This window comes from Styela clava, chromosome 7 (genome assembly GCF_964204865.1).
Source record: "Styela clava chromosome 7, kaStyClav1.hap1.2, whole genome shotgun sequence".
In the NCBI taxonomy this organism is placed as follows: Eukaryota; Metazoa; Chordata; class Ascidiacea; order Stolidobranchia; family Styelidae; genus Styela; species Styela clava.
Window position 1 is genome coordinate 3,997,137 of NC_135256.1, and position 25,016 is coordinate 4,022,152.

The 25,016-nt window shown below is 38.0% G+C and overlaps 2 protein-coding genes across 2 annotated transcripts; both read left to right on the forward strand.

The window, feature by feature from the left end:
• Positions 1 to 1,009: 1,009 nt before the first annotated feature.
• LOC120327616 (lysine--tRNA ligase-like) lies at positions 1,010 to 5,593 on the forward strand. Its single transcript, XM_039393947.2, has one exon. The coding sequence runs from the start codon at positions 1,058 to 1,060 to the stop codon at positions 2,852 to 2,854; it is 1,797 nt and encodes a 598-aa protein (XP_039249881.1). The 5' UTR covers positions 1,010 to 1,057; the 3' UTR covers positions 2,855 to 5,593.
• On the forward strand, positions 5,591 to 24,460 carry LOC120327818 (transmembrane and coiled-coil domain-containing protein 3-like). Its single transcript, XM_078114165.1, has 16 exons — positions 5,591 to 5,723; positions 6,386 to 6,476; positions 7,285 to 7,415; positions 7,942 to 8,056; positions 8,671 to 8,788; positions 10,145 to 10,298; positions 10,745 to 10,902; positions 13,011 to 13,191; positions 14,472 to 14,616; positions 15,696 to 15,806; positions 16,408 to 16,531; positions 17,983 to 18,142; positions 19,514 to 19,621; positions 20,117 to 20,255; positions 21,273 to 21,427; positions 22,758 to 24,460. The coding sequence occupies exons 1-16, from the start codon at positions 5,619 to 5,621 to the stop codon at positions 22,860 to 22,862; spliced, it is 2,100 nt and encodes a 699-aa protein (XP_077970291.1). The 5' UTR covers positions 5,591 to 5,618; the 3' UTR covers positions 22,863 to 24,460.
• Positions 24,461 to 25,016: the final 556 nt, after the last annotated feature.

Below are 25,016 nucleotides of genomic sequence, written 5' to 3' on the forward strand. Positions count from 1 at the left end.
CAGCATGAGCAATGAGTCTGTTTACGGGTTTGGTAAATAATGATAGTTTTCTCTTGCAACATATTGTAAGATTATGAATAATTTGAACAAGAAAAACTTAAAACGATATAAAAGTATATAATACTGACAGACTGATAGTATACTTATACAAATCTGCAAATAGGCTATATAGATCTGTAGATATCGAAGTTTGGTAAATACTGCTAGTTTTTATGTTTCAATAGATTGTAAGATAATAAATATTTTAAAATAGGGAACTTTAAAAAGTTGTGGCATTCCACTGGTTTTGTTCCACTGTTGCGATGGATCTTCAGGCATCAAAGATATTAATTATTTGAACAAAAACTGCTTTAAAAGTTGAGGCCTCTCTTATTTCTGTACATATCTCGAATGCAGGAAAGGCTGACAGAGATATACCTGTATGCAGTCTGTGCATCATGATATTCTGTTTTTTTGCTAGTTTTTGGTGTGGCCTCAGGCTGGAAAATTTAACAATGACGCTTGTGGGTGACACTCAGACAGACACTCGATTGAAATGTAAAATGCATTTAATACAGAAAGTACACCGGTTTTCAACTTTTTTTTCTTTTGTTGGCCACTTTTGTAGCACAAAAACTCTGTAACCCATTCTTATGCAAGTGGAAAACTACAAGAAACCAAAAAAAAAAATCTTTTTGCATAAGTAAGACACTTCCACTATAACAATTAAAAACAGAATTACCATTCAGTATCAAAAACAGCTGTATCATTCATGGCTACTACAATCAAGGTTTAACTAATTTTTTAATATTTTGTGGCCTAGAAATGTGCCATGAGGAACCGGTGCTACTGTTTTACATTTAATTTATATGAAAATTTTTCATAAAAATATATGTTCACTTTATTCTGTCAAGCTTGTCCCTGTGGCGCTTTTTTGACGATCTTTTCTGCGGACTCTGTGCTCAGCTAGAAAGTTATGGTGTTATCATATCAAAAGCAATGTATGACGTTCTCTCTTGTTTATGTCTCATCATACTAATATTTATTTACAGACACCTTGCGTGTAATTTACATATTTATGTTAAAAGTTTTGCGAATAGTTAAGAGAATGTCATCTTCTGTTGATGGTCCTGTCGGAACAGGTGAAAAGCTAAGCAAGAATGAGATGAAGCGGAGGGCCAAGGCTGTTCAAAAAGCTGCTGAAAAAGAGGCCAAGGAGAAGGCTAAGCCTGCTGTTTCTGCAGCAGCAGCAGAGGCTAAGCCTAAAAAGGAAGCAGTTGATGAAGAAAGCCTGGATCCGAATCAGTATTTCAAAATGAGATGTAACAAGATTTTGGAAATGAGAAAGAATAATTTAGAACCGTATCCTCATAAATTTCATGTCGGTATGTCCCTCACTGATTACATTGAAAAGTATGATTATGTGAAAGAGGGCGTGGTGGAGGAGGGGACCACTGTCAGTATCGCTGGACGAATCCACGCAAAAAGAGAGTCCGGACCAAAATTGATATTTTACGATGTGCGCGGTGAAGGTAAAAAGTTACAAGTTATGGCGAACGCTAAGTTTTATGAATCCGAAGAAGCTCATTATGAAATAAATGAGCGTACGAGGCGTGGGGATATCGTAGGGATCAGAGGTCATCCATCACGCACAAAGAAAGGTGAATTGAGTATTGTCCCAGTTCATTTGGAAATTCTTTCCCCTTGCTTGCATATGTTGCCACATTTGCATTACGGACTCAAGGACAAGGAGACACGGTACAGGCAGCGTTATCTTGATCTAATCATGAATGAGGACGTTCGCAAGAAATTCATCATCCGAGCTCAAATTATCTCGTATATTCGTTCGTTTTTTGACAACATGGGATTCTTGGAAGTCGAGACACCTATGATGAACATGATAGCTGGAGGTGCAACTGCAAAGCCTTTTGTTACACATCACAATGAGTTGAACATGGATTTATTCATGCGTGTCGCGCCAGAATTATATCTCAAAATGCTTGTAGTGGGTGGATTGGATAGAGTTTACGAAATTGGTCGATTATTCCGTAATGAGGGAATAGATATGACACACAATCCTGAATTTACGTCTTGTGAGTTTTATATGGCTTACGCAGATTACGAAGATCTCATAAAGATCTCGGAAGAACTTATTTCTGGTATGGTAAAGCATATTCACGGAAGTTATAAGGTTGTCTATCACCCTGATGGCCCTGACGGTGAGGCAGTGGAAGTTGACTATTCCCCACCATTTGCACGAATTCGAATGTTGCCGGATTTGGAAAAGGCTATTGGTATGAAACTGCCAGCCGCGACTGAATTACACTCAGAAAAAGCTGCAAAGCAATTGTCTGACATTTGCACCAAATTGGACGTGGATTGCCCACCACCTCGGACTGCTGCACGCTTATTGGACAAGCTTGTCGGTGATTATTTAGAAGTGCAATGTGTGAACCCAACATTTATAATAGAGCACCCACAGATTATGAGTCCGTTAGCAAAATGGCATCGCAGTGTCCCGGGATTAACAGAACGCTTCGAATTATTTGTAAACAAAAAGGAAATTTGTAATTCATACACAGAGTTAAATGACCCAATTGTGCAACGGGAGCGCTTTGCACAACAAGCAAGTGACAAAGCAGCGGGCGACGATGAGGCTCAGAGCGTTGATGAAAATTTCTGCACTGCTCTTGAATATGGTCTTCCACCGACCGGGGGCTGGGGAATGGGGATCGATCGATTTGCAATGTTCATGACGGATTCTAATAATATCAAAGAGGTGCTTCTATTTCCTGCCATGAAGCCTGAGGAAGGCGTGGACTCATCCGTCGCTGCGGGTGATAAGTTGGATGCAAAACAAGACGCAAAGAAATGATTTACATACCAACTAAATTACAGGGTTTCAAGACAATATGGCGAATGTTGACATTCATATAAATTTTTATTCGAAAATATTACAACAAAATAAGTATCAGACTGGCATCTACACATGAATCTATCAGAACAGCTTTTCCGGGTTTCCTGCGTCGAATATTCAAGTATCATTGGGAGATTTTGGTCGTGATGGTTTTTGCATGGAATACTTTGAATCAATGACAAGTCAAAACCAAATGAAGGATTTAGATTTTAGGTTTTAATACCAATTAGCTTGTGTAGGAATCGTTAGGTAGGAAATCCTCAACTTTCAATCGGCACATCAGTCCATATTTTTTAAACAACGCTTATTCACACTTTTTTCGTATTCAAAAATTCAAATGAATTGAAATTTGCTTTTGTAGGTTTCTAATCTCTCCCTATATAGTGTAACAATCTTCTAATTATTGGAAAGCTCACTTTGCAGTGTACATAGCAGTCACTTGAGCCTCAATGGGATCAAGTTTCCCTCAATACTGAGTAGGGTTGTTGTGACCTGTGCTAAAACCTTATGCCTGACACTTGTATCATACATTTTTCATTGTTTGCAAATCACAATTTCCATATTCGAAAACTACCTATCACTCGAATTTTTTTGAGCCATTTTCGCTTACGCTGAATTTCCAAATCTCTTAACATCTGTTTGATTGCTTTTGATTTTTTTTTGCTTTATTTTCTGCGTAAGGGAGCATTCAGGTTTTAAATGATCTTTAATTAGAGAGTATCTAAAGTTTTTCTGAGTTTAAGTTTTTGTTGGAAACTATTAGGTGTTAGAATAGATGTGTGTGTGTTTTAATATTGGAAGGTTTAATAAACCAGGGCTTCCAAACTGAAGTCCCGCAGAGGGTTGCGCAGCGGAATTTAGGAATGAAACTTTCTAACGTGAAATGTGGTCATGGGAAATTCATGTATTGGAAGGGGGCCGTGAGCTCAAAACCTTGGGAAGTTATGGTTTAAATAATTAGTTAAAACTGTCAAAAAATTAAATTTTCATAAAGAATTTTTGATTGAGAAATCAAAATCCCATCAAATCTTGTAATATTAACCCTATTTGTTCCAAATTTTTTGTTCTATTTTTAATTTGATTATCATTTCATTGGCTGTTCTGATCTTAATGAAGCAGCCATGGATATATACTAATTTTGAAAGTAGTACAATCCTTTTGGTTAGGCTTTATCGTATTCATTATCCTATCCTTCCTCCTATCCTATCCTTCCTCCACCATCAAGTCCATGCTTCAAAAAAACAAATAACTGAATAACTGGCTAACTAATCCCATACCTGACCTGGACTGATAACCGGACGAGAGGCCGTGGTTCGCCATGTCATAAAGCCGTCTTATCGGCTTTCTTCTCCCCCGGGATAAATATGTACGGTAAATCCTATCCTATACATTACACCGCTGGTGAAATAGACTGAGGCAAGACTTACATAATGACTCCATCAGTGCGATATTTTTCGTACCATCTTATCAATATCAGCATTACCAGGCTCATGTTAATATCCTGCACAGTACATTTCATAGTGTGATCCTTAAAACAGATCTATGAGTTTTTCAATTTTATGAAAATTTGTTTAATACTAGAATATCTGTTTGTGTATGATTGTAAAGTTTTAGTAAACTAGGATGCTTTGTACAAAAGTTATGTTCTAAGCTGAACAGTGGTTTTCTACTTTTTTGATTTGAGTAGAAGTCTAACAAAACATTCCTTAGGTTTGGGAAACCCTCTGCAACAATTGAATTGTCTTTTAGTGTCTGAATTGCATAAACTATTAATATGTAAATGAGATAGCGATCAGAGGCCGCCGACTTATCGGCGTGTATCCTTCGCTCTGATTCAATAGCGACACCATGTGTCCTATCACTAATTAATTAATAACTAGCTAATTATACGACATAATTCATCCAAAATCAATAGGCTTCTGGTCCGAGATTTGGTGAATGCACATGCGAAATTTGGAACAGATTCAACCTCGCTTTCTAGAGATATCGGGTAACATACGAAAGTGAAACAAACAAACAGACAAATACCTATCAACATACTTACCGATCATCGATTGGTAATAAATTGATCTTTAAAGTGGAGCAAGTTTAAAAGTAGTGGTGAACTTGATTTAATTCAATAAAATATTTGATTTTATTAAAACAATACACATATATTATTGATATTATCTCTTGGATTTTTAATGTATACTTGCAGAACCCCTGCCCTGTACTGGCGGAATCCTGGTTGAAAACAACTGCTCTAGAATATGTTCCAAATGACCTTGTTTCTTTTTTTTTTGATTCGCCGTGTATTTTTTCATTTTTATGTGAAATTATTTGGACTAATTCACATTCAATTAGTTGTTTGGGTACTCCCATAGTATGTGTACCAAGATGGCAGACACCAGAGCGTAGTATGTGTATGACATGTTAGGGTTAGACCATAATTTCACATACAAATACTACAGGAATCACTTGGCTAGTCCCTGAACTTGAAATAAAACTAAAAGAAGGAAAATTGGAATAAAATTATTGCTCAACCCTAACCTGTTACACATACTACCTATGTTCCTGTATCCTTCATCTTGGTTCACATACTACGGGAGTACCGTTGTTTGAATATTCCAGTTTTTGCTGCTTATGTGCATGTTGAAATTAACATTTTTGGAATATTGTAAATTTTGTGAAATGATGAAACTATTCTGCTGTTCTAGATGTAAAATAAAATTATGATACTAGCATGGGTAAAGGGCATAGGTCATATAATTTGACCATAACTGTAATTGTGTTTTTCGTGCTATGCTGTTTTCTGCTAGGGGGAGTAGAGAGCAATCGTGTCGTGAAGGTGAGTGTTAAATAATTCTTAGGTTCACGTCAGATATATATTTATAAATTTTGGGATTGTACTTTTGCTCTGAACAAGGTTGCCAAGCGATTGTTCGTTGATAATGCTAAGCAGTTCGCTTGTTACAGTAAGTTACTATTTATTCCCTTGTGTAATTTGTGTGCTAAACCAGGGTCGTAACCCAGAATATTCAAAAGGGGGGGGGGGGGGCGTCTAAAATTTCTAATTGAAAAGTTGGAAGAAACAACCAGAGGGTCCGGTCCGGCTGGAAAATGGTGGATTTCAACAGATTGGGTGTCTTAAAAAGCATTATTTGTTTTCAGATGCATGTACTTGACGGTAGAGGAACTTGTAACCGGCCAGCGGTTATGTGAACCCCCCTACGGGGACGAGGAGTCCAGCAATCTTCTCACACATAATTTACCTCACATGGGATTCGAACATGCGAAGTGCGAACTTACGCAGGGTAATCAGAGGTGCGGTGGCGAGCGTTTTTCTAACACTTAGCAAGATGTGCCAGGCCCCAGAGTCTGAAATATAATTCTACTTTCCAATTAAGCATGTTACCAAGTTTATATATTCATCAAGAAGTGAAAATCTGTTTGAATTTTCGTTTTTCATATGAGAACTTCATTTACCAAAAGGTATCTTATTTTATATAGAATAACGCACCTGGACTCAATGGAGAAATTACACAACACATATTGCGCAAGAATACAGTGGGAGATGAAAATAAAAAGAAACAAACAAAAGGTACATAGTCTTCTACAATTGTATGCTAAGAGAGAGAAAAATCTATAAGGTAGGCTCAATCATATGGCAATCCATGGCCTCTGTGGTTCGGTTAATAGTCATGTTGGATATGGAATCAGTTTGTTTTACCATTTATTTGTTTTCGCTAGCATTGAACTGATGGTGGAGGAAGCCGTAACTGACCGACGGGTTACGTCAACCACCCTACGGGGCGGCGAGGAATCCAGCAATCCTCTTGTACATAACTATCCCCGCATGGTATACGCGTTAGGAATACAGCTGCAGTTCCCAATAGGGAACACAGTGGAATTGTGTGCTGCGAAAATTAATGGAATTTTGTTAAACATAACCAATATATGATTGAATAATTTACATATTGTATGCATTATAGATGTTTCATTGTTTCTTTTGTCGTTCACTTTCTGTTACGTAGTAACTGTCTCTATTTTTTGTGCAAGTGCACACAAGATTTTTCTTTGATAATTTGTCGGCGCACGAACAAAACTGACCTACGGGATTCAAACTTGTGAACCCACTAAAGCAGTGTTTCTCAACCTGTAGTACGCGCACCGCTAGTACGTGGGAGCTTTACAAGTGGTACGCGAGCAACCTGAATTATTGCAGCAATAAACTTTTGAGTTGGCTTAAATATGCCGGCAACTCTTCATACTGTATATATTCTTTCGACAGCGCACAACCTGATTACCCTAACCTGGTAAACATACTATGTTCAGGTTGTGCGTCATCTTGGTTCACATACTTCTTTCACCCTTATTCAATAAGGAAACTCACAAAATACTATTTTCAGGGAAGAAGGTCCAGCCCAACAGCAAATCTTCCAACCTATCGAGAGAAGCAAGAATACGAGCGATGGGACCAAACGGATTAACTGTGATTAAAAAGAATACTGAGAGTAAAATAAGAATGTTCCAGGGAAAGGTTGGTCGGCCTTTTACATTTGAGAATTTTCAAAATGATTCCCTAATAGTTTTTGTGACGTAATGTGATTACTCAAATCTTGTGTAGCGTGACAACTCTTTATTGTTGCGGCACACTGCATCTCATCTATTTGTCAGGCTTACCAGTTGTTGTACAGTCGTGTTAACTTGAAGACGTTTGTTTATGATCACTGTTTATGTTGTGCCACTGTTTTCGATAAATGGAGTTCTGTTGTAAACAAGTTTCTATTCTTAGCAGATTAAGCAATTAAGCAACAAAACATGGTGTCAGAAGTGGGATTTAAGCTACGTCTTCATTCATATTCCATTATGTATTTATTAGGCTTGTGAAGTATATGCTATCTTAACTCGAAGTGTTGATAGTCATTCTCTATCGGCCAACCAGTGATAACATGAACTACTGTCAAATGCGACTCCCGATTCTGTGTTATAATGTGTGACCTGTTCGCCATTCCCAATGAAGTGCCAGAGCCTGACCATAGTCGCTACATTTTTTAATTTTTTAGTTGAACCGCAGTAAAGATATAACAGAAACGGAAAAAGAATTCAAGTTTCATTTGTTGGAATTATTCATTGAGGAATTAACAGAAAGTGAGAGAGACATGTTGGAAGCTCAAGAAGGTGAGTAAAGACATGGTTTCTTCCAATTTAATCACAAGGCGGCATAATTAATAAATGGTGAACCAATGACATTTTGTGACCATGTCATAGTAAAGCTAAAAAAGGTTTTTCTGTAATTGGACTGACAGATTGAATCAAATTTTTTTTTTTATCTCTGTTCAGTATCAGTAGCTGCCTGTTTAGAGTATAAACGTACCTAGGGACTCCATAAATAATCGTCAACCTCTCAACAGGCATTATAACACTAAAAGTTTGAGAACTCCAGAGATAGAAAGCAATACTTAATTAACAAACGGGCACCACGGTAGCACATTGGTACAGGTACAGTGAAGCCTCAGGATACCATGTTGCTGGAATACCAACGATACATAGGCGATCGTGCAACACAATAGTAAAAAATGTTTCCCTTAAATTACAATAAAACAGCAAATTTTTTGCCACATATTGGTCTTCATATGACTTGAAGGGAAATAGAGCAAAACAATAAAGCAGTAGTCGTCCTTTATCTGCTTCAACCATTGTTAACATACTGAATTTGCAATTGATTGGTCCAGTTATTCCAGAGAAAAAGTTTTTTTTACCAATAACAACAAGGAATCCTTTTGTTATTTTAGCATTGAAAAACTCTCTCTTGACTGATTTCCGTGATCCTGCAGTTCTAATGCAAAACAGTAAAATTAGACTCGATGCTCTGAGAATTGCAACATTGAAGGAAGAACAAAGTTATAACAGGTGTGTGACTGTGGTCGGGCATGTTCTACTATAGCGCAGCAGTCCTGAACTGCAGTTATACTTGTTAGGGGTGCATGTTGCACATCTGTGTTGGTACTCCTTGTAGTATGTGAACCAAGATGGCCGACACTGGAACGTAGTATTTGTACCAGGTCAGGGTTAGATCATAATTTTATTCAAATTTCCCTATTTTAGTTTTATTACGAGTTCGGGGACTAGCCAGGTGACTCCCGCCCTTAGTAATTGTACCTGAAATTATAGCATAACCCTAACCTGGTACACATACTACGCGCCAGTGTCCGCCATCTTGGTTCGCATGCTACAGGAGGACCTCTGTGTCTTGGGCAAATAAGGTCTTGAACATGTATCCCGGTGCTGTTATACTGTTTAATTATTATGCAGATACTGATATATTTTTGAGGCAACATAAAAAAAAACTGGCAGCCCAATTCAAAGTCAGCAAAGCTTTGGATAAAACAATGAGGCCCATAGAGCAAGGAAGTGCAGGAAATATAAATAATGGGGTTATATGAGTCCAAAGAAAATTTTAAAACAAGCTCCAGTAAGGTGCTCCTGAAGTATGTGCACCAAGATGTTGCATAAACCTGAACCCTAAGCTGGTACACATACTATGTTCAGGTTGTGCGCCATCTTTGTGCCCATACTTCCGGGGCAAAAGTAATTGTCCCATAGGAGACACCCTCATTTTTCAATATTGAAAATTTAAAAGCTATTGGTCTAGTACATGGGCGTGCATAGTTATTGGAACAGGGGCCAAAATTTTGCCCACCTAGACTGGCGGGCCATGTAAGTGTGATATAAAAAGTTTCGTTTTATGAACAATATTTACAACAATACTTACAAAAGCAAAAGTGGAAAACAATAAGCCTCGTGCCAAAACTAATTTATTTGTAATCTCAACAAATTCCTTGAGCTATTTTGAGCTGACACATCAAAATTTAGTTTTAGTTTGGTTGTGACAGCATCAGGCAGGCCAGATTCAATTACCCAAAGGCTGTAGTTTTCCCATGTCAGCTGTAGTATTTGATTATTTATCGAGTAGGGAAAAATATTTTCGTTTCATTTTAAGTTGGCATTAGCGGGCATTAGAGGATGTGGGTGATCTCTAAAGATAAGAATTGTTAGCGCTATAAGCATCGTTCAGCGAATACATATAGCATGAATCATTGTCGACATATTTTAGCCAACTCAAAAGTTAATTAATTCAATAAATTGGAGTTGTTCGCGTACCACTTAAACCCCAAAACCCCCCTCATACCATAGGTTGAGAACCACTGGTTTATTCAGTAGGAAAAAAAATATCCTCACATTTCACATTTCCCTTGATCTTTCCAGAATTAAGCATGTTGAAGAAGCAATGAAGCTTTACACTGAACATAGCAATGACTCCAAGTCAATGATGGATGAGTTTTTGAAAGAAATCGCCGATGCAGCAGATCAGCTTGAATTGGATATTGAAGATGTGATTTTGCCGATGGAGAATGCTGTGGTAGGTTTGGTTTGAATTTGTAGTTCTCCTGTTGAAAAAGATGTTACAACCTTGAGTATTTTCGTAGGTCGGTTCTTACCAACAGCATACTTTTTAAAATTTTGTCTGAAAATGGCAGCTACCAATAAAAGAATTACAGCTACGGTACTATTAAAAGCTTAATAATATTACTATTCAAGGCGTTTTTGTAACTTCGACTAAATACTTGAGAGGACATAAGTACCGCTTAGTAAGTTGATTAATATTTTAAATGTTGGTGTATGACTCTTTTATAATGCCCTAAAATGCCCATCCTCCCGACCGCAAGAGGCTCAAAGCCCCAAACGCATCTTATTGCAAAAATCTCAACAGTCAGTTACTTCACAAAGGACTCCACAAAGGAGTTAGTTGTAAAACCCTTTTTGAGATGCCAGGATTTAGAATTTTTAGGTATATTGTTTTAACAGGTAGATGGAGCACACATTGAAGCAGTAATTCACATGAAAGAGGGAGAAGAACACATACAGGACGCACACAATAATTCTGATATTGATTCCGAGGTAGAATATGATGAACGTTTGGACATGCTGGTGGACTCACAGAATAACAAATTTATACTAACAAGGTGGGCAAATAGAGACACTCAAGCCCAAGGTTCCCGCCAATGTTCCCTCTAATTTTTTGTAGTATGCGTGCGCAGAAGTTTTGGTATGTGCGCACTTTTGTTGGAAATGACTATTATTTGTGCAAAAACCAATGAAGAAATTTTGGCGTTCTAACCGGGTAATGGGTGGGCCAACAACAAACTTTCTCAGTCTGCTAACCGAGAACATTGTTACATTACATCGAAATACGTCTTTGCGCAGTGAATCTATGCGTGCGCGCAGCCTCTGAAAGCTGTGTGTGCGCGCACACGCGCACACTTTAGAGGGAACACTGGCTTCCCGCTATAGTGCATAACCAGGAGCGTAGCCATAGGGGTGGTTTTGGGGGTCGAAACCCCGCCAAAACCACCCCCAAGAAAGATGAGTTTTTGAACCCCCAAGGGGGTGGTTTTAAAACCCCGCCTTCCCCTGCCTTTTGAAATGTGAAGCATCTTTCTGCATCTTGCATAGCAATTTTTCGTGGCTCGAAATGCTTTTTAGACCCTTAGAACTCATGAAAACACACGTTTTCCGGCGTTCTGCCGTTAATTTTTATTTTAAAACGTAGTGCAGCTACGTCATCAATAAACGCCGACGTAAAGGTGTTTACGGCCTAAACAACTCGTTACGATGACAAAATCAATAGACAATTTTAGCAAAATGGAATATTAAGCGTTATTATCGACTTTTTCAGTCTTCCAAAAATGTAAAAGGGGGGATCGACCAGGAAAACTTTTCCTGGAGCTGATTTGAAACATAATGTTTGTCGCTTAAACTGATTTGATAGCAGGGGTTTGGGTTTTAAGGAAAATTAGGAAATTCAGATGTTTGATATTATGTTTGCTTCCTCTTTAAAAAAATATTCATGTACATCGAAATTGCCAAAACATATTTAACAGCAGATGGCACTCTAGTAATAACAAACCTGTGGTCTGGTACTCCAGTACTGCATTGGAGTGGCGGCATGTATACTTGACAACTTGTAGTATTATCATGTATTGCTGGTATGCAGTTTAGAAAATTGTAGGCAATAAATCTCTTATTAAAAGATACTCCTCTTCCTACATTGTCATTGCAATTTATTTTCTCCCTAGTGCAGAGTTCCATCGACCTTTGGCCATCAGCATTCCGAGGGAACACAAGTGGTTCTTTGGGGGTCACATGCAAAGATCTTCTCTAGTGACTACATTAATTTAAAATAAATTGACTGTATTTGTTTGATTTTTTGACTGTCATACGTTTATTCCTCTGTTTTCGTTAGTTGGCACTATATTATTGGGCGCTCCAGAAGTGTATGTGTACTATTGTGGAGGTAACTAATTTTGTTCGCCTACTTCACATCAAGTTGTGTAAAGGGACTGAAACCTATGGGCAGGGGAATATTCACTTGGCTAACACAGACAGTCCCCAAACTTGTAATAAAACTAAAATAAGAAAAATCAAAATAAAATTAAGCCCTAACTCTAATGAAATGGTGAATAAAATAACTGATGTAAACGTGTTGAAAACAAAACTAGCCATTTTTTTCGAAGAGCATTGGGCCAAAAAGGTTGATAGTCTTTGAAAGGGTTCGATAAATCAAGAAAGATTGGGAACCACTGAACTAGTGGAACTCTGGTATCAAACTACAGTATATTCTTGCTTATAAGGCGACCAACTAAAATGGTGAATTTATAAAAATTTGCATATAAGCAGACTCTACAAATCATAACACAGTAAATGGTTGCGGAATAGAATTAACGAAAATGAAAACCATTATTACTATGTTTTTATTTTTATTAATAACGGTGAGGAGTGTCTCAAAATTCTTGCTCACTAATACTATCAAACTCTTTAGTGTGATCACTAATGATAGACTCATGCATGTATGGGCTGAATTTATAGTGTGATCAAGTCCTACACATGTAAGCTGAATTTTTAGTGCGGTCAGAGTTATGCGCTTATAAGCCGACCCCTTTGGCAACTCTTATTTTTACCTTCACACTCTGCTTATATACACGGTTATATGGTAATTGCTTATTCCCATACCAATCTTGTTCAGAGCCTTTGTTGGAGCAAAATGTTAACCAATGCACTATTTTATTCAAAGGCCTAAAGACATGACGTCACCGAACATTGATCATTATCTCATTCTTGATATTATAATGATTTATATTGCGTCATTCCCGTTTGGTTATATTTGTCAATTCTTTGGTGTGCCTTCGATATTTGGATACATTATGGCTGGACTGACACTGGGACCTTCTGGGTTAAACTGGATTCAAGCTTTGGTAAGGCGTATGTGAAATCTTTGTCATCGTAGGGTGATTCTTGTAACCCAGGGGTGGGCACGGTTTTGGGATCAGGGGCCAAGAATTTTGCCCAACTAGACTGGCGGGCCATGTAAGTATGATGTAACAGTTACATTTTATGAACAATGTTTACAGTGTTACAAAAGCAACGGTGGAAAACAATACGCCTCGTGCCAAAACTAAATTTAACCATAATCACATCAAATTCCTTAACTTATTTTCACTACTAAAACATCAAATTTAGTTCCAGATTGCTTGTGGCAGCATCCGGCGGGCCAGATTAAATTACCTAGCGGGCCGGATTTGGCCCGTGGGCCATACTTTGCCCATGTGTGTTGTAACCACTGGTCGGTTACAGCCTCTTCCACCATCAAGTCCATGCATTTGAGAACAAATAACTGGCTAACTAATCCCATACTTGACATGGAGCTGTAACCCGGATGAGAGGTAGCAGTGTGCAATAGAATTAAGCTATCTTATCGGCTTTCTTCCCCCCCCCCCCATGGATAAATATAAAAATACCATTCTATGATGGAGCCGCATTGTCAGCATTTTTTTTTGCATTTTCACTATGAAAAGAGATTTATATAGGCAGCCACTGATAAGGAATGGAATTTATTTAGTTCAGCATTGCATACTGTTTATTTAAACCCTAGGTCAGTTTCCCAACCTATGGGTGGGTCGCTTGTCTCTTCAAAGAAAACCTAAAAGTCACTAATTCTATTTTCTAATAAGTTTTATTGTTTATTTTATATTCAGTATTGAAGTGTTGCTCTAGTAATTGCATGTGTGGGTAATATTACTGCGTAAAAACTTGGCAGTATTTATTTTGTTTGAGTAAAACTACCACGATTCAAAAAACTCGCTGACGGCAAACACACGCTTTGTCATCTTGAAGTAATTTCTGGGGGAATAAATGGGGGGGGACTTAAGGTTTGTGACCTGTGACAACATAATACCATTCAATACTTCATAATACATCACACCCATTCATTTCATTGGCCAACATCAGATTTTTTACAGAATTTTATAATCATATTGTCCGCCTTGAACAATTAGTTTTTAATTAATGTTCATTTTAATTACTTGTTTTAAACATTTACTTGGTTCAGTTTATCATTAATTACATTGTGGTGGCTTTTCAATTTTTACAAATTCGAAACTGTCCGGAATGCTCAATAAAAATGGTTGTCATATAATTACGAACATTTTACAACTTTCATTTCCTATAGATAAACATTGAAATTCATATTCTGCAGGTTCAAGTTGAATCCTTTGGGGAATTTGGAGTTTTCATGATCATGTTCTTTGCTGGCCTTGAATTTTCTTTGGAAAAAGTCAAGAAAGTCTGGAAGGTTTCTGTGCAAGCTTCTGTGCTAATCAATGTGATAATGATAATATGTGGTATGTGAATATACTTATTTTGAATTTTGAATATACTGTAATCAATCAATCAATCAATCGTTTATTTTGTCATCACAAAAAACAACTTCAAACAAAAAATGACACAATGAATAAATTACAGTACTAATTATGTTTTTTGTGTGACCGGAGTCGCGAGGGACCTAAGAAGGTCTTCAAGCAGCGACACCTACAGGCTACAGCGCTATTACAGGTTAGAATGAACAATATTGAGTGAGGGATAAAAAGAATAAATCCTCGGAATAAGTCACAACTGATACAAATACATAGACATTCGAAATATTTGAGATTATGACACAGTAAAACAGAAATTGTAACTATCTCGGGATAATTACTAACAACTAATAAAAATGCGAGGAAAGGAAGATAGATTGTAATTATTTTATATATCATCACAACCCGGATAAAAGTCGCGTTCCCAACCTTGTATAATGTTAACGCAACAATATTCGACAACAATTTAAAGTAATGGATAAAAATTTAAACACTGCATACAGTTGACTGTATTTTGATTTTAATCACGGTATTGTTCTGAACGCCGACCAAAGATAATGGGTGCCTTGGGCACACAAAATTTTCCGATTTTGAGTGCCTAGAGAAGTAGAGATGCGTTTTAATCTGTCGCGGCCTCCTACAACAAAACTGTTTATATTGCTGCGATTGAATCAAAAAATTTGCATCATAGATTCACTCCTTTATTTGTTTTTAGCATCTTGCTGCTGATGATTGTATGATAACGCGGAATAACAATTCTGTTAAGAGCACACAAATAAAGTAATTATTATCGCTATCGTGGCACAAATTTGTGATTTTGGGAGAATAAACACCAACGTAAAGGTGCTTACGGGTGCCTAAATAACAAGTCACGCTGACGAAAACAATTGTCGATTTTAACAAAATGCAATTGCACACGTTATTGGCGCTGGCACTGAACTATTCTTCTTATACCTGACATGGGCTTGTAACCGGGCGAGAGGCCGGGGTTTGCCATATGATTAAGCCGTCTTATTAACTTTCCTTTCCCCGGGTTTTGACTGATAACTTGTCTTTATTTTTTTCAGGTCTGATCATCGGTTCTCTACTGAACTACAATATTCCTAAAGGAGAAAGTGCATTTATTGCTGTTTGTATGTCAATGTCCAGCACTCCTCTTGTTGTCAGATTCCTACAGGGTGAGATTTCATTTGTTTTTTGGAGGGTGGGTTGGATATCAAACAAGGGTTATGTCGCTGTTAACATAGTTACCCTTTTCCGAGCATAAATTTTTGTTCACAATTTTTTCACCAGCTCTACAAATACTATATTCACAAGATGTCATTAGAGAGTACTATGGTAGTGCTTTCTTTTTTACTTCCTCATCCATGACCAATCAGAAATAATTCATCCGCAATGCGATAATGTGTGGGCTTTAATAACCCCGGAAACTTAATAATAATAACTTGATTGAATTATCGGTTTCCAGAGGTCTTAGAGGAAACCCAAGTAATAGTGATATGACAAAAGCACAAAAGTAATAGCGACTCCTAAGGACTTCTTTCATTTGTAAGGAATATTTTGAAACGATTGGCCTATTAGTTGCGGAGAAAATCATTTTTTTTTAACATTAATATTACTAACTACAAAAACCCCAGTAAGAACAACAAGTACCACTTTGGGCCAAATAAACAATGTTAGTACTGATTCGTTAGCAAATTCATTCAGCAAAACCTCCATAGGTCCACTTCATGCCCAAATCCAACTTGAGTATTAAATTCACTCTTTTTCTTGTTCTAGATTCCTCAGCCCATGAAGCAGTTGATTATTCGTCCATCCTATTAGCTATGTTGGTTATGCAAGATGTTCAACTTGGTATAATTGTGGCAACACTGCCTGCTTTTGCACCTACGTCAAGTCCTGGGTATGTTTCATACTTTTTTTTAATGCTTATTTGGGTACTCCCGGAGTATGTAAACCAAAATGGCGGACACCAGAAAGGAGTATATTTACCAGGTTAGGGTTAGGCCATAATTTTATTCCGATTTTCCTTATCTTAGTTCCTATTACAAGTTCGGGAACTAGCCAAGTGACTCCCGTAGTATTTGTACCTGAAATCATGGCCTAACCCCAACACATACAACTTTCCGGTGTCCGCCATATTGGTTCAAATACTTTGGGGGCACTCTTATTTGCTCCTCCTCTGAACAAGGCTCTGTGTAAGCAGCCATCGGTATATAGAAAGATTTAGTTTTATGAGAATCTACGCAAGCCAAGGTGCTGTGCATCCACTCAGAAGTGAAGGAAACTTTTTGAGCAGAATATCAGGTGATCACTAGAATGCCAAGAGCCGCTGAAACCAGGAATGCCCAAAACGGACTGAATATTTGAACACATTCGAAATTGCTTTCAATGATACAGAAAAATGCTTTTTTTACATTTAAAAAGGGGGCCTCCCCCAGCCCCCTGGCCATGTACATGCTGATAAGACACTTGAAAGGTCACGTCATCTGCTCATGACTGCAATTAAAAGTGCTAAGCCCATCGAAGCCCTGATATAGGTGATGAATCGTTTTTCTTGATTTACTCGGAGGTATAGTCTGTACTTTTCTGTAAGGAAATTTTCCTAAAGCAAGGTCACAGCGCTCGTACTCAGAAATAAAGAGGATTAATCTTTGAACATGGTCATTGGCGGCCACTAAAGTGTAAGAGCTAGCAGGATTATGACGGATTATAATGTGAAACTGTAAGTTAGTAAATGTAGATTAACACAGGGCTTGAAGAAGTTCATACCAAAAGGATTTAGAAAGAAAATTTTGCTGTATTCTGTCATTTTCCATACTGTCGGCATTTTTTAAACTTCGTATTCTTTGATCTGAATGCGCTTTTTAATAGCTGAAATTATTTTTGTTTCAATTGCTTTGTCAACTGTTCAATCGAAGTATAAATATTCTCAGCCTGTAGAACTGATAACCAAGGGGACGTAACTTGGAAATTTCAAAGAAGGGGCTTCTAAGTTAGTGTATCAGCTAACATGTACTGGCCGTGGGTTCCAAAAAGTCGTGAGGGTCTAAAAGCGTTTCAGCTATGTGTGATACAGAAAAATATCTTTTTTTTTTCATTTCAGAGGGGGGAGGAGTTCTCGACCCTCGTACCCTAGCTATACCCATGCTGGTTTTCAAAAGTCTTCGGACTCCAAAAAATGTATGATACAGAATAATGTATTTTTTCACAATTCAAAAGGGCTTCCTTCACCATCCCCCAGCCATCAATACGGTTCGATTAGGGATGCAAATATCATTTTCCAGTGTTGATTTTTGTCAGTGTATTTCTTATTCAGTGTGCGCTGTCTAATAATGAATTTTTTTGTTACAGCGTCACCAATGCAATTATGTACACCACTGTGACATTGCTTCGTACGATTGGTTCTCTTGCACTTGTTATTTTTATATTGATTTTACTGACGAAATATTTTGTACCAAAGTTTTTAAATTTTGTTTCAAATCAAACAAAGGAAATTCAACTCTTAGGAGCTGTAAGTACAATTTTTTTGCGCTCTAGAAGTGTATATGAAGGTAACTAATATTGTTGGCCTACTTTACATCAAGTTGTGTAAAAGGGGTGTAAAAGGGACTTCAACCTATGGGCAGGGGGTATATTCATTCGGCTAACAATTTTTTATAAGAGGAATTTATCACTTCGAACAAGACTTTGGATAACCATGTTCATTATTATATGATGCTTATTTGTAGCTTATGTATAAAGCAGGGGTTCCCAAAGTTGTTAGACCGGGAGCCAAATTAGAAGCGGAATGATATTCGCGGGGTAGGAGAGGGGAGCGCCTGCAATCGGCTGATACCGGTACCCATACGTATATTTAAGATACCAGTATAATTGAATTGTTACATAATACACATGCTTAATCTGTGACAATGACGTAACAATTGGCGATTGCAAAAAAAAGCATAAGCTGTTGAACTATTCAAGTTCCGTGGGCCATATTAGATTGTTACACGGGCCACAGTTTGGGAACCACTGGTATAGAGCCTTGTTCTGAGTAAAGAGGGAGAACATTGTACAGAAAATGCTTAATTCAAACTTGATCCATATATCAAGACCTCTGTGTTTCTTCTGGAACATTACCAATTTAGAATATATCAGATATTCCAGATTTTATTACTATAGAAAAGGGGTGTGCAACAGACGGCCAACGGGCCCGTCAAGCATTTAGTGTGGCCCTTGCATAAGCATAAAATGAAGCATAAAATTCTAATCTGACAGTTTTTTTTTTGAAAAAGCTCTCACATGGGTAAAAATACATAATGTTTTTTTGCTCTTGTCGCTGCGTTAAATATTTTCGTCAATTTGCCCGGTGTCTTTATTACTGTATGATGACCTATTGGTAAAATTTTATATGTTGGCTTTGCAGGCTAAGGATCTTTGGCCAGAACCCTTATTCCCACCACCTCAAACCGTGAAGATTATATCATATCAAAATAGTGACTTTACTGTCATCAGTGGCTTCTTTTATATAGGATAGGATTTACATATTTTTCCCGAGGAAGAGGAAAGCAGATAAGACGGCTTAATCATATGACAAACCACGGCCTCTCGTCTGGTTACCATTCCATGTCTGGTATGAGATTAGTTAGTCAGATATTTTGTTTTCGGATGCATGGACTTGATGGTGGAGGAAGGCGTGACCGTCCATTGGTTACGTTAATCCCCCCTACGGCACCCCTCGACCCTGCACAGGATTTATACCTGCGAAATGACACGAGTAATCAGAGGTGCAGTGGCAAACATATTCCTAGCGCTTAGTACAATGCGCAACACCACTGACATAGTTTGTTCAGCATGAAAACATGTGAAAATTGTCAATGAATGCAATTTTATCTTTACACAGCTGATGTTTATGTTCCTTTTTCAACTTTCAACAAATCAAATTGGGATTTCCACAGAGCTTGGATGTTTTCTTGCAGGATTTCTCATCAGTATTTCTAACTATCATTCGGTAAGCTTTGGTGAGAGTTTTAGATGAAAAGAGTGCAATCCTCATATATAAGGACATGATGGTCCTGCATAAATAAAGTAAGGCCTTTGACTGGTTGTTGGACAAGCGTGGAATAAACTCTTTGACTGGTTGTTGGACAAGCGTGGAATAAACTGTTTTGTATTCATGTTTTTTTTTTGTTGAGTTTTGAGCCTTCAGTAACCAAGTCTATCATGTGTAACTGGCCCACTATAAAATGTAATTGTCCCCTCTCCCCCTTGCCTTAAAAAGGGTGGTTAACGTAACCGCTGGTCGGTTACAGCTTCCTCCACCATCAAGTTCATGCTATCTATAACTGGCTAATCCCATACCGCACCCGACATAGAATTGTAACCGGACGAGAGGCCGTGGTTCGTCATATGATTGGGCCGTTCTATCGGCTTTTTTTTTCACCGGGTTAAATACGTAAATCCTATCCTAAATACTCTCTTCTAATTCATTGTGTTCTTTCACCAGGTGTTTGAGAAGATCATGTCCCCCATCCACGATTTGTTCGTCATTTTATTCTTTGCCACTGTCGGTTTTCATGTTTTTCCGAAATTTGTCGTTGTGGAATTGACGTACTTGGTGTGGCTGACTGCTGCTGTGATTGGGGGTATGTAAGATTGAAGTATTTTTTAGAAAAAATGATATTCTCGAAGTATTTGAACTAAGATGGCAGATACCCGATCGCAGTATGTGTACCAGGTTAGGGTTAGGCCATAATTTCAGTTACAAATACTACGGGAGTCACTTGGCTAGTCTCCGAACTCATAATAGAACTAAAACAAGGAAAATCGGAATAAAATTATGGCCTAACCATAACCTAGTAAATATAGGCTACACTACGTTCCGGCGTCTGCCATCTTAGTTCACATACTTCGGGAGCGTCGAAAAAATTATACATTTTTATTCCAGGAAAAGTGTCAGGGTTCTGAGAGTACTTTAGTTTGCCAATGGATGCTCATTTTAAGTGGACATTTACATGGTGATAAGATTTAATTAACCCTCTCTGGTATAGATAATAGATTCATATCGGCCTGGCCTGACCGAACCCCACCCCCCAAAGTACACCATTTCACAACCAAAATGAGATTGAAGACAAGACATAGGCAAATATATCGGCAAGGGTGTATGCCAGGATTTTTACAGAGGGGCTTCTGAAATTTGTAATTGCCAAGTTAAGCCGTAATAACTAGCGGTCTAAAAAGCGTTTCAAACTACGAAAATTATCATGTATGATACAGAAAAATGTTTTTAATTTGGCATTTTAATATGAGGATATGACCTTTAGTTTGCAACCATCTCCTTTCCTCTCGGCTACGCCAATCTACACTGGTATTTCCTTAACTTTTATGATTTGTTGGGGGGGGGTCGTGGGGTTCCGATTCTCAACTCCCAGGCTATGCCTCAAACTTTCATAATCAGTCCTCAAACTTGCAGCTTCCTCATCTATAGATATTCAGTTTGGCTTTTAATATATTTCCACCAGTCTTTTAATGTACTACTTTGAAGGAAAAGAAGCCAACAAATAAAAGCAAAAAAATTTGTCAATGAATTGAATAAATCACAGGTCAAAGTCTAGTGCACCTTAAAGCAAATACCTGAATAATTCTTAACAATTTCTTTGCAGGCAAATACCTGATCGCTTTGCTTGTTTTACATTTCACACTTCCGCGCAAACAACGCCAAATGAAATGGTTGATAGCTGGAGGCCTGGCACAAGTTTCAGAATTTGCATTTGTCCTCGGGAGCCGAGCTAGGCACTTGAAGATTGTAACTAGGGAGGTCAGTGTTATTTCTTATCGATTTTAATCGGTAAGTATGTTGATAGGTATTTGACTGTTTGTTTGTTTGTCTGTTAGATGCACGCGATATCTCACGAAAGCAAGATTGAATCTGCTCCAGATTTTGCATGTGCACTCATCATATGTCGGACCAGAAGCCTATTGATTTTGGATGAATTATGTCGTATAATTAGCGAGTTATTTATCAGTTAGTGATGGGACACAAGATGTCACTATGGAGTAAGACCGCTGTTTTGGGGATCCCCTAACTTTCGATCGATAAGTCTTCGGTCTCTGATCGATATTCTCGTTTTTATATTGGTGGGACCATTAACGTATCCCCACTTCAGGAACATTCTTGCACCCTAAATGGGGTATTTTAGTCTGGTGCTCCAGCCTCAGTGTTGACATTGAAGTTTACACATCTCAGCTCGACTCCTTTGCCCACCACCTACCCCACCCAGTATGTAATAAATTGTTCAGGGAAAAATTTTGGTCATTCCAGAAATATTAGATTTCTTGAATTCATAATATTATATCCTCCAAGATATCAGGGATACACGACCTTGCTCATAGCGAAAAAGCATTGTATAATAAAAACTATTGCAGCGGCCTTGCTCATAGCGGCAAAGCATTGTATAATTAAAACTATCGCAGCCTGTGAGCCAATCACAGTTACAATTTACGGCCCCTGTAACAATTTAATATGGCCCGCCGAACTGGAGTGAAATAGTTTAACTTACTCTTTCATGTTTTAGATACCGCCAACGTTATTATCGCGGTTTTAGCATGTGTGTATATTTGTAACAATTCAGTTCGTAGCTCAATTATATGTACCGGTATCGGTCCCTTGTGGGCGCTGCGCTCTCCCAGCCATGAATATCTTTCCGCTTCTAATTTTTGCCCCTGATCAATCAACTTTGGGAATCACTGTTCTCTCTAAGACAGGGCTACTCAACTGGCGGACCGCGGTTCGAATCCGGACCTTTCGAGCATTGGATTTGGACCGCACCTAATTATTTATTTTGGATCATTAGCCCCACTTTTTGAATTTCCTATTATAAAATGCGAATATATACGAAAAGAACTATAACACCATAATAAACAATTTTAATTCGCTACTAATCATTAGTCGGTCGAGGAAGTGCTCTTTCAAGGATGCTGAAATATCATTTCTGGAAAGACCGGACCCAATTAATTTTGAAGTTTTGTTTGCGGATCTTCAGTAAAAATAGTTGAGTAGCCCTGCTCTAAGATATCAGTGAGTTGTATATGACCATGCTTATTAGAGTGTAAGGCGCAAATACGAAAACGATAAATTTTATTTTTAGGTATTTCTTCTGATTCTGAGCACCACAACATTGAGTTTAATCTTCGCTCCTGTGATGTGGAAACTATCCCTGCGGAAGTTTCAGAAAACGATGCATATTACATAGAGTTCTAAAAAATTTTGCTGTCACCGCAGGAAATCTCGCTTCAGGAAATTTCTCAGCAAAGGGGAAATTGCCTTTAGTTAAAAAAGATTCGTTATTTAATAAGAGCATACCCTAACCCTATAAGCCTAACTGTTTTTTATTACAAATACTTGTTTGACAGCAAAATGCTAATGAGATTTTTCTTCTATGACGTGATTTCGTCCGGTGAGATTTCGTACGTAGATTCCCTACGGTGAAATTTCCTGCGGCACATATTCCGGACACGATTACATAGTGGATACTGGATCAACTGTTATGAGAATATCGCAATATCGTATTTTCATTGGTGAGATTCAGTCTGCACAACCCCAGTCAATAGTCTGTATTTTATTACTTATCGATTTTAATCGGTAAGTATGTTGATAGGTATTTGTCTGTCTGTTTGTCTGTTAGATGCACGCGATATCTCACGAAAGCGAGATTGAATATGCTCCAGATTTTGCATGTACATTCATCTTATCTTGGACCAGAAGCCTATTGATTTTGGGCGAATTATGTTGTATAATTAGCGAGTTATTTTTACATTAGTGATGGGACACAAGGTGTCACTATGAAGTAAGAGCGCTGTTTTGGGGGATCCCCTAACTTTCTATCGATAAGTCCTCAGTCTCTGACTGATATTCTCGTTTTTACACTTGCTTAAAATACACATTGTACGTACAGAATGTGGAAAGATAAAAAAAAAATGCATTTCCCTGTTCTAGAAATATTGTTATAATCAGCTAACAGGTTCTTGTTCAAGACATTAGACCAGCGTTTCCCACACTTTTTGGGCTGCGGACTCCTGTTTGTGAATCTTAGATCTGAGGGACCTCTCTCTCATGCCTTTTCATACTCTGTGCCCAACCTACTGTCGATAATTTTCACCTTTACTCTCCCACAGAATGAATATGTGAAAAAAACGGTAATTTCAAAGTATGTGAACCAAGATGGGGGACTCCAGAATGTAGTATGTGTACCAGGTTAGGCCATAATTTTATTCCAATTTCCCTTATTTTAGTTCTTTTGAAAGTTCGGGGATTAGCCGAGTGACCAGAGTGGTATGTATGTACATGAAATTATGGCCTAACCCTGACCTGGTACACATTTTACGTTCCGGTGTCCGCCATCTTGGTTCACATACTTCGGGAGTATCAAAAATCCTATCCTGCCTGATTTATGATTTTCTTTTTGTTCCTACATCCCAACAGGGACTGGTATCTGGATGAGATGGCCGTGACACACCATATGATTAGGATATTTTATTGACTTCCCTCTTTCCCAGGATAAATATGAAATACCTATCCCTGCCCATCTCTCGTGAACCCAAACTAATGTTTGTTTCATAACATAAATTCAAACGCTGTAATGACACACCATTTCATATTTTTCATACTCTATTATGTAGCAAAATAGAAAGAAAAATTGTTAGATTTCTGCCGTGTATGTTATTCAAACTTTTTAGAGCTGCTTCTTATATTATGCCCTGCACACTGTATTGCTTTATATTTTCATATGCATTTGTAGTCGAAAATAATAAAGGTGGCTCATTTTGCCGTCACATGCAGTAAGTTCGGTTATATACATGAGTGATAAAAATGTCTGAGGACTTACTTTAAACACAACGGGGTAGTGTTTAAAGGGGGGGGGGGGGGGGGGCTAGTGGCTGTGACTTGTGGGAACTGGCTGTCCTGACCTAACACTTTACAAATCTTGGGTCCAACACCCAGGGGTATTTTGGGGAGGGCCTACAACGTTGTAGTTCGATCTTTTACATGTGAGTTTGTAGCTTAGTTTGGTGATACAATTAATAATACAAACATTTTACTTGACTTTTCATTTATTTATTCTCATGTATGCAAACATCTATAATTTGCTACCTCAAAAAATGATTTTGAAGTTGGGTGTAGGGGGCATCATTATCAGAAACTCGCCCCAGGCAGCAGAAAAGTTTGGCACACCCCTGCTATCACACTCACACAACTGATGAAGGTTCCAATCATGCACAGAGCTAAAGTGCTTTGTTTGAACATTGCCGGACGGGTGGGGGGTTCTAGTACTGAATAAAGTTGGTTTTTACGTATAAATGGCTGTTTGTTCTTCTTTTATCTTCAAGCAAACTAAACCTATTTTAAT